The sequence below is a fragment of the Camelina sativa genome, chromosome 13 (genome assembly GCF_000633955.1).
Source record: "Camelina sativa cultivar DH55 chromosome 13, Cs, whole genome shotgun sequence".
NCBI lineage: Eukaryota > Viridiplantae > Streptophyta > Magnoliopsida > Brassicales > Brassicaceae > Camelina > Camelina sativa.
Window position 1 is genome coordinate 13,049,069 of NC_025697.1, and position 11,070 is coordinate 13,060,138.

Below are 11,070 nucleotides of genomic sequence, written 5' to 3' on the forward strand. Positions count from 1 at the left end.
AAGTTTGTTATTGGAAGAACATGTTTAAGCTCATAAAATTTAATAATATAACAATCTTAAACATATTACATTTATAAAACCTTTTAAAATAACATTTAAATTGCAAACTTATAAAACTTTTACTAAAATTCAAAATACAATACCAAAATTTTATGAAACAAAAAAAACATTAAAGATAAAAAAAACAAACAAACCAACAAACATATTACTTAATTAAAGCACACAAACATTTTATTTAATTAATACATAGTTTAATGTCCAAATTTATTCCATATATTCTCAACCAAATCCTCTTTTAATTTGTGAAAAATTGTTTGCAAAAAATTGTATCCATTCACAGCTTGCCACATCAGCTTAGAACTGAGCCAAAATCAGTTCTACATCAAGAACAAAAAAAGTGTTTTAAGAGCACTGTTTAATATATTTATCATTTTATTGGGCTAAGAACACCCCTCATGTTCTCCCTATAAAGATGACTTAATGTGCCGAGGCTATATTTAATAAATAATATAGTCTGAATTTATAAAAACTGTAAATTAATGTATCAATTTAGTTGACCAAAAAAAAATGTATCGATTTCAATTCCAATTTTAGAAACTTAAAGTCAATATTATTAGTGAAATCGCTCATATTACTATTTTACTATTTTTGTTTTTCAGTTTATACTCTTTATCAAATCAGAACTAGTAATTTATTGATTTGTAATTTGTGTTTTTTTTCTTTGAAGACTTAATAATAGGCTAATTTTTTTACTAAAATTATTAAAATGACCAAATCTTATTAAATTAAGAGATAATTGACCAGAAAATCTTTAAGCAATTATTTTTTCGTTTTTTTCCTCAAAATAAAAATCTAACCTTTTGTGTAAGTTAACAATCTTACTTTTGTGAAAAAGGAGTAATAGGGGTAGGCATGACCAAAATTAAACCATGATCGTATTTCAGACCGTAACCGGGTAGTATCCAAATCGTAACCAGACCATAACATATAAAATGGTTAAAACCTGTGACTGTTAACCATAAATATAAGATTAAATTATATTAACCTTAACTGTTAATTAACCGTAACCATATCAAAACTGTTGGTTAACCGCATAGTTAAACCGTAATTCGTTAACCGTAACCGTTGAAAATTAATAATAAAATATATTAATAATTATTTATTTAATATTAGTTATATGATATATAGAAATATGAGTACACTAAAAGAACATATTAATTATAAATAAATAATATCAATTATTTTATATTATCAAATAATATCAACCGTATCATATTATCAAATAACTGTAACCATATATAATCGTAACCGCTTCAACTGGAACCATATTTAACCAAAACCGTTTAACAGTTTATTTAATAGTTACGGTTAAGGTTAAACAAAATTTCTAATTGTAACCAATGATTAATAAACCGTAATTGTGATAACTGTACCCGCGGTCATACCTAAATAGGGGTAAAATTTTGTTATTTACTTTTTTTATGAGTGTAAAATGGACATTAAAAGCTTTGCAAATTTTTGAAGTAAAATTCTGATTTCTTTTTACCAATTTTTTCTTAAATTAAAATTATCCATGATAAACTAGGTCTTTTATGAATGAAATGTAAAAAAAAAAATCATTCTAAACTAAGAAACATATTTTTCCTTAAAATAAAAAACATCAAAAGGTTAGCTTCCCTCTTCTCTATGTAGAATCAGCAAGTTCATCTTTTTGTTTTCAGTCTCTATGGTTATGTTCTAATTTGGCTTGTCTTGCTGGTAATCTGTTTTTTTTTTTTCCTTTCTCTTGTTTTCTTTCTTCTTTTTGCAGTTTTGTGGTTTATTAACTTTTTCTGAATATTTCCAAATTCATTCCAATACTTATTAATGTTTCTTTCTTTTTATTTTGAAATCTAATGAATCCAAAAACGGTCCAATACTTCTCTATGTAGAATCAAGGAGAGTTACACAACCACCAGTCCAATTTCTTCTTTACAACTTCTCAGTATATTTTGGTATAAACCCTTCAAAATATTTACATTTTGGAGGAACTTGCATCACACACAACCCAATAGGTCTACATATGCATGACCATGATTACAGTTATCACTGTTACGGTTAATTAACCACCGGTTACGGTTAGAAATTTTGTTTAACTTTAACCATAACCGTTTAATAAATGGTTAAACGGTTACGGTTAAATAAGGTCCCGATTGAAGCGGTTACAGTTATATACGGTTACGGTTATTTGATAATATAATACGGTTGATATTATTTGATGATATAATATAGTTGATATATTTATTTATAATTAATATGTTTTTTTAGTGTACTCATATTTCTTCGTATCATATGATTCATATTAAATAAATAATTGTTATTATATTTTACTATGTTTTTGAAACGGTTACGATTAACAAATTACGGTTTAACTATGCGGTTAACCAACAATTTTGATATGGTTACAATTAATTAACGGTTATGGTTAATATAATTTAACCATATATTTACGGTTAACGGTTACGGTTTTAAACCATTTATACGGTTATGGTCTGGTTACGGTTCAGATATGATCCGGTTCTGATCCGAAATACGGTTACAGTTTAATTTTGGTCATGCCTAGGTCCATATAGGCACATACACCATACCAAGCACATGAGTTCGCTGGAGCCTCAAAGCTCAATTCATGAAGCCCTTCTATCAACTCCCTGGACGCAATCACAAGACCCAAACACCTAAGAGAACATCACCCTAACTCTTTGGAACCGTAACTCTGATTCAGGCATTTCATTGAACATCTTCAGTGCATAATCCACAAGCGATAAGAGTACACATTTTTACTGTTTTAGGACTGTAGATTGAGTGAATCAACCCATTCGACATTGAGAGGAAGCAGACGGAACTTTCCGACGGGAACGTTCGGTCTAAAACAGAGTGTTTCCGGTGATCCGGCTTTGTCACTCCCTCTCAGAGCGACACAAGTAACTCCAGTGATACACTGGTGGATAGTTTTTCATATAGACCCCTAACAAATTTTAATATTTAATATTAACTCCAGACCTTTTTTAATTGGTTTTCAGCCAAAGATTTTTAAAAAGGACGTGTTTTTTAGGGCATCATTAGTGAGGGTTGCTCATGTAATTGCTCTAAATAAAATAAAATAAATAAGAAGAGAGAGAACAGAAAATAAAGAGAATCGTTGCTTGTGGGAGGAACTTGAGAACGGTTTCTAAGTCTAAACTAGACATGTGTCAAATGATCAATGGTACACATAATAAAAAATAAATAAAAAAGAAAAGTGTGTAATAAAAATATATATTTTTTTTAGTTTTCTGAGAAACATTTAACTATTCCTCCACTAAATGGTCTAAAGGAAAAATGCCCATTATTTGCCTAGATAGTGGTTGGTTTTTTTGAGAACGTAAAAGCTCATGTGTCCGATAACTCTGGAATCAAGGGAAACCCTAAAACTTCCTTTTATTCTTCTCCTGTGAATTTTAAATCACTAAAGTTTTGCCCTCATGTCTTCCAAATCTAGATCTTCCGCCGCCGTGAAGGGCGAGATGTAAAAGAAAGAAGAAGATGTCGTCTCCGTCTCCGGTGACAGAAGAGGAGACCTCGATCCTGTCACTTCCTAATGACTTTCTGTTCAAATGCTTCGCACGGGTCTCTAGATTGTACTATCCAACTCTCTCCCTCGTTCGCAAAACTTTCCAATCCATTGTTGCTTCATCGGAACTTTACGAAACCCGATTACGTTTAAACCGTACCGGGAAATGTCTCTATCTTGGCATGACCTTCTCTTTCGACCTTAACACACATTGGTTCACTCTCTACCGGAAACCTAATAAAAACATAGCCGACAAGTCAAGTGGCTATCATCTTGACCAAGTTCCGTCTCCCAATTGTTTGCTTCTTGGGGGATCGTCGAGTGTCATAGCTAGGGATGTCAAACGGGCATGCCCGCGCCCAAACGGACTGTCCATCACGGTCCCGTATTTTCAGTGATCCACCGCGGGCAGATCAGCCACGGGCGGCGGGCGACGTATCAATGCCCACGCCCGCTCCGCTTAGCTTTGCGGACTAACGGGCATGTTCTTCTTCTCCTCCACCAAGCTCCATATGACCGTACCTATGTCGTGAACAACATATATGCAGCTATCAACTATGTAAAAGCTATGATGCATTTGAATAATGTGATGTCCAGAACATTGAGACACCTTCTGCGGATTAACATCAATATAGCAAAACAAGTAGAACCATAAACAACAAATGAAGATGTTTAAACTGAAATTTGAATCAATTAAATAGTAAACAGAAAAATAAATCAAAACCACTGGAGAGCAGATAGTATTGCCTCTATTCCAGCCAATGGTAAGCCCATAACCTCATCATGAAACATGTAGAAGTTAGTAACACATGAATCCAAAGAATTATATAAGACTCGACTAAATGAATTTCAACACCACTAGAGAGTCATACATGGTAATATCCTTGTAACGGGAGGCAAGGAACTGCTTTGCTGCATCGGTTAGAGGTTGGATGCTTCAGTAGTCTACTACAATACCTCATGCAGGAGGCAACCTCAAACTTGTCAGCAGCCATAAGCACGTCTAATAAAGCAGGTGTTGTTGTCACACTTAGAGAGCTGCTATACATAAAGTTCAAAAGCTCCATCAAAGCACCTTCCTCTGCCATACACATAAAAGCATAGCATACACATCAAAACAGTGTCCAATGTTCATGCCTGAAACTAATTACATAGCAGAAAATGATTTTTTTCATTTTTTGTATGTGTGAGTGTGTTGATAGCCTAATTAACAATAGACTAAGACAAACCAAGAGCATAGAGATCATCACAACTCTGTGAAACAGAAACCAAATTTACACAACACAGCTTATGAATAACATACAAATTATGTGATGCAACAAAAAAACATACCTCAGCAGAAACTGTGTAAGCTATGTTCTTGTCAATAATATCAGAAAACAACGAAAGATCAAAGCACAAGAAACAAAAACTGTTTCGATTCTGATGATATAAATTATAAAGAGAGAAACTCATGGATACCTTTAGCATTTCTTGTGTTTTGCAAAGTGGAAAAACCACTTTCTCGAGATTTCTTCATTATAGAACCTTTTTTAACACAAAGACATCCAAAAAAACAAACGAATTAAAGTAATGTAAACATCTTTAAGCTTGATATCTCCATCAATGTAATCTAAAAATTAAACTATATGTTCTAAAACATCAAAATACAACTAAGAACTCTAATAAACTCATACCCAAAAATCTAAAAATCAAGACTTCAAACAAAAAACCCGATGGATTCGTAATTCTCACCAAGTTCACAAATTTACAATAACGATGTAATAAAAACAGAGTTTCTACCATATATGGAATTGGAACTGCAAATCCCAGCTAAATGATGATTGATGAAGAAAGCTCTTAATTTTGAAGCCGATTCAATTGAAAGCTAAAAGTTTTAAGGCAAAAAGATTCAAAACTGTACCGAGATTGATATGCCGATACCATTCAAATTTAACATCTGCTTCAATCGGAGTTCTTGTCACTACCGCTTGTGAACCGACATGGATCTCCTCTGCTCTCCGTGAATTTCCTCCTCTCTCAAAGGCTAGCCGAGAAGCCTACGATGTTGGCAATTTTTGACCACCCGCATGACCGCAGTCGTGAGCGGACAAAGTCCGCTTGACCCGCAAACGAAACGGGCCGAGTCCGCAAGACCCGCCAATTTTTGGGCATGAAATTAAGGGCCCATGCCCGATCCGCTATGATACTTAAATGGCCATGCTCGTGGACCTTAGGCCCAATTGACACCCCTACTCATAGCCGATGGTTCTATTATCTACAAAATCGGCGGTGCTAAATCTTATAGATTCAAATTCGGAAAGAGGCGCCATTCTTCTTCTGTCTCTGTCTTGGATTGTCGGACTCACATATGGAGTTCGGCTCCAAGAATGCAATTGGCCAGGAGCTCTTCCTCCACTGTGAGCTTAGTTGATGGTAAGATATATGTAGCTGATAGATTGAAGATGTAATCTCCGAATATATTTCTGTATCGGTATACAAAGAGAACGCCTAGAGCATCATATTCTCTAGATCGTCTCTCTCAAATTCTCACGCAGGAGAAAGTCATACACCAAATACATGAATGTTCTAGAATGATTAAATGAAAGCTTTATACTATTCTGCAACCGAGTAAGTTGCTAAAATATTTTCTTCCTTTCAAAGTAATATCTTTAACGGCCTTCACACGTGTCAGACCCACGTGACGTCTTCCTTTGCACGTACACTCGGTGTAGCTTATCAGTAGCAGGAGGCTTCGAAGACTCCAATTTCTCGAACTGGATTGAAGTGTATGATCCAATGACCAAAAGTTGGGGATCCGTGAAGAACCATTGTTTCATGGACATATTCGATGAATATCAAATTATAATTGTAGTCAAAACTCAAAAGCTTAGGTCTTGAAGGAAAACTATACATGTTTGGGGAACAATATAGGGTTTACAGGAATGGAGTCATTGAGAGAAAGGGAGATCCTACCTCCAATACGAGAGGGAATCGCACGAAAGGAACAAACTCAACTTCAAGCTCTGTAGTTGTTGTTTTATCCCCCTATCTAACAAGGTACGTGGAACAATATAGGAGAGGATAGGCACATGTGTCGTGCAATAGACTCTAGGTCTTGCATAACCTCTAGTTTTTGTGTGGTAGACAACGTCTTGTTCATTTGGGATAAGGAAGTGTTCCAATGGTATGACTTAAGGTAAAATTATGGAAGGAATTGAAGGGCATTAAAGGGACGCGCGTTACCAGCTGGTGTACGTGACCGTGAGTAGCAGATTAATACGATTTGGTGTGCTAAGATATCGGTTTTATGGGAAGAGTGTCTGCCTTGTCAGCAGCAGATTAATACGATTTGGTGTGCTAAGATTAGTTTTGAAAAGCGTGATGGAGATGAGATTTGGGGGAAGGTTGAGTGGTTTGATGATGTGCTTAGTGTTCACTCTTCTGGTTCCTTGCTCTAGGCCGCTGCTGTTTCTGCTGTTGTTTGATGAATTGACTACTCATGAGATTACGCTTTGAACGCCTTTACGCGGTTGGTTTCACTTTGTTTTATTTGCGTTTTCTTTTTTGGTGTTTCCTTTCTATTAGTATATGAGTATGACTATGATATGAACGATTGTTTTTTCATGGTTTTAGCAGAATGCAATTTTTCATTGTTTTAAAGTTCTAAAACATATGGGTTAACGCTTGTAGGCGAGCTAGCTCATTTTGATTAGGACACTTTTCTTGTCTTGCACACATTAACGATTAATTATGGTTCTCCGAGAGAATAATGTCTAAAACAAGATATAGTACATACATAGTTATCTATATTAACATTTTTGAAGTACATTTTGTGTTATTCCCTTTTAGTTATAGTTATTTAAAAAATTTATTTACAATCTTAATCCCCATAAAATTTCCCAAAATAACAATAACATCATATTTTGTATACTTAATATTTTACATTCCATTTTTTTTTTTGGTAATGGACAGGGGTTCAACCCCTGCAATTTATTAAATAAAACCAAAACAATCAAACACGGATGAGCCGCGGAACCATAGTTCCTCGACCATCATTGTTCACAACAGACTCTAAACTTAGCAGACACAACTCCAAAAACTGAAAACCTACAGGCAAAGTAAACACATAGCAAGATAAACCATCCGCAAGACGGTTCGCCTCTCTATACACATGAGATATATGGACTATCCAGTCGCTCGATAAAAAGCCATGGCACAAGCGTACCATGAAAGACAACGGATGAGCATCCTCAATCCTTGTCTTCAAAAATCCCACCACCAACTCTGAATCTACCTCCAACTCCAACCGGGTGATCCTCTTTCTCCATGCAATCAAGAGCCCATAATAGACACCCCATAATTCTGCTAAGGTGGCCGAACATACTCCAATGTTCAACACAAATCCCCCACACCAATGTCCACTCTCATCTCGTAGCACACCTCCAGCCGTAGCCAAACCCGGGTTCCCTTGCGAAGCTCCATCAGTGTTCCGCCGCATCCAACCCTCCCCAGGCGGTTTCCAACCAATCATTCGAACTTCTTTGCTTTGTCCGACCGTGTCTCCTCGTAACACCTGATGAGCCTTCCAAACCTCAGCAGCAACTTCTCTCACAAATTTAATTCTATCCCTGCATTTGCCAACTGGTCCAAACACATATCCACACCGCCATTTCCATGCCCAAAAATCCCCATAACAAACATCGTTGGCCATGAACACGTCGTTCCCAAAGTCACATTCGTCTCTCCTAAGTTCTCATATAACCATTCCAGCACTGAACTACTAAAGAAAGTTTGTCTCCTCCGTACAGGCACAAGTCGGTTCCAAATACTTACAATAGAAGGACAATCCCGTAAAGCATGGAGAATAGTTTCATCTCCCCCCGTACACAACTGACACACCCTTAAGTCCCCAAGATGTCTTCGACATCTCTCCACATTTGTCATGATAACTTGGTGTGCCACCAACCAAATAAAAGCACGAACTCGTTCCGGAGCAGTCACACTCCACACTCGATCAAAAAAGCTTCCCATGTGCTGTTTGGGGACCTGTGACCCTGTTAACAATGTGTATGCAGACTTAACTGTAACGCGTCCATCCTCTGTTCCACTCCACGATAGTCTGTCTGACTTCTCAGTGACATTGTCCACTACTACCGCTGCAAGCTCCAGACGTATAGGCTGAGGTACACAAGGCATTATACTGGCAAGGTTCCAACCCACTCCATCACTCCATAAATCCTTTACTCGTATCCTTTCAAAGCCAATAGGGAGATCCATGGTAGCTCTATTCATTAGTGGTTCCTTCGAACCGTATGTCCCTTCCATTCCCAAGGCTCCAACTCTTCCTAGGTACAACTACTTCGATTAAAATAGACTTCACACTCCGCCAAGTAGATGATCCAAGACGTTTTGCATTCAACCAAGTCAAATCCCTGATGTCTCCCACTCTATACTTGCTATGCAGAATGCTTGCCAACAAACTTGTACAATCATGTAGTAACCTCCAACCCAATTTTGCCAATAAGACCTTATTCACATCTTTGGACACCCTTATACCCAGTTCACCCTCTCGCCTCGGTGAGCAAACTCGATCCTAGAAAATTAAGTGTGTTTTCCTTTTTCAGGTGTAGACCCCCATATGAAGTCCCTCATTGCTTTATCCAACCCATTCAACACCAATCTCGGCAGAGCTATTGTACTCATCGTATGCACAGGTATAGATGCTAAAACTGATTTTGTTAAAGTAATCCTCCGTGCAAAGCTCAGAAAACGACCTCTCCATCCTGTTAATCGAGATGACACTTTCTCAAGCACATCTCCAAATGTCTCCTTATTTATTCTCTTATCAAGCACAAGCATTCCTAGATATTTCCTCAGGTCCATCGTTTCCCTTATCCCACTTTCATCACTTATCAAACTTCCCAACTTTCGTGATACATTAGTGGAGAGTTTTTTTTTGGATTTCTCCAAACTTACTTTCTGACCAGATGCAGTACAGAACCTCTCCAACACCCTCCTAATAACTCGGATTTGAGAAATTGATGCTTCAGCAAACAAAATTAAATCATTAGCAAAACAGACATGTAAGAGCTGGGGTCCTCCTCGAGACAAGCATATAGGTTTTCATTCCTTGTTAGTCGTCGCACTATCCACCAACTGGCACAATCGTTCCATACACAAAACAAAGAGATAAGGTGATAAAGGGTCACCTTGTCGAAGTCCCCTAGATGGTGTAAATGTCGTACTTCTCTCTCCATTCCAAAGAATTGACATTGAGGGACCCTTAACACACTGTAGAATCAAATATACCTAGTGCTTTTCCAAGCCAGCTGCTTGTAAAGTGTCCTCCAAGAAGTCCCACCTGATACGGTCATATGCTTTCTCTAAATCAAGTTTGAGAAGCATCCACCCTTTCTTCCCCTTCTTCCTCCGCATAGAATGTACAGCCTCTTGTACTACGACCATGTTATCTGTACTCAACCTCCCTGGTATGAAACTCGACTGTGCTGGCCCAATCAGTTTTCCAATGATACACTTAAGTCGCAGTACCAATGCCTTCGTTAGAGTCTTAAATAACACATTACAAAGACTGATTGGACGAAATTGAGTTAACTTCTCAGGTTTGGTCACTTTTGCAATGAGAACAACCAAAACATCATTTATACTTGGTGGTAGAGTTCCAGACTCAAAGAACTCCAACGCAAACTTTATCACTGACTCACCAACTACATCCCAGCATTCTTGATAGAACACGGGCTGAAAACCGTAAGGACCTGGCGCTTTAAACCTCCCCATACTGCTTACTGACGCCACCACCTCCTTTGCTAGAATAGGCTTGTTCAGTGCCACTTTCTCCTCCCGTGTGAGTGTAACAAAACCCCCAGTAGGTAACTTTTCAACTATCGCTGGGACATCCTCCATTGAGTAGAGTCGCTTATAATACTCCACAGTAAGAAGTTCCAATTTCTCCGAGGTCGAAACCCAAACATCATTCTCATTCCGCAACATATCAATCCGATTATGCCTTCGCCTTATTACCGTTGATGTGTGAAAATATGAAGTGTTCCTGTCACCGAGAGTAACCCATTTCTCTCTTGATTTTTGGAACCATAACACCTCTTCCTGCTCCAAGACTATATCAAACGATTTTAACAAGTCTTCTTCTTTCTGTATTAGCTCATCCGTCTGTTATAAGTCTAAGGTATCATGAACTGTCTTAATCTCACCAATCAGAGCTTCCTTTTTCTTCTGAATATCACCAAAAACGTCTCGATTCCACCTTTTAAGTGCATTCTGCAGTGCAGCCAACGCCTCCGGTGTCTTAATCCGACCATCCCGTGATGCCCCTAATAGTTCCTTAAAGCTAGGGTGCTTCAACCATGCTGCTTCAAATCTGAAAGGCCTACGTCTCGGATCACGGGTTACCACTGGGCACAACTGAACATACAAAGGAGAATGATCCGATGCAAGGAAAGGGAGATGCGTGACACACGCATTCT

General features: G+C 37.5%; 1 protein-coding gene across 1 annotated transcript; it reads left to right on the forward strand.

Annotated features, from left to right (window-relative positions):
• LOC109128353 (putative F-box/kelch-repeat protein At1g61540) lies at nt 3,358–7,130 on the forward strand. Its single transcript, XM_019234556.1, has 6 exons — nt 3,358–3,969; nt 5,806–6,035; nt 6,101–6,132; nt 6,264–6,462; nt 6,657–6,767; nt 6,840–7,130. Exons 1-6 carry the CDS (start codon nt 3,562–3,564, stop codon nt 7,027–7,029), a joined length of 1,170 nt encoding a protein of 389 aa, XP_019090101.1. The 5' UTR covers nt 3,358–3,561; the 3' UTR covers nt 7,030–7,130.

Excerpts from the sequence above, each read along its gene's own strand:
- LOC109128353 (XM_019234556.1), top strand. The coding sequence starts at position 3,562 with ATGTCGTCTCCGTCTCCGGTGACAGAAGAGGAGACCTCGATCCTGTCA. Across the intron at positions 6,463-6,656 it reads GTCAAAACTCAAAAGCTTAG|GCACATGTGTCGTGCAATAG; the intron begins GTCTTGAAGGAA and ends AGGAGAGGATAG. Across the intron at positions 6,768-6,839 it reads TTCCAATGGTATGACTTAAG|GCAGATTAATACGATTTGGT; the intron begins GTAAAATTATGG and ends TGACCGTGAGTA.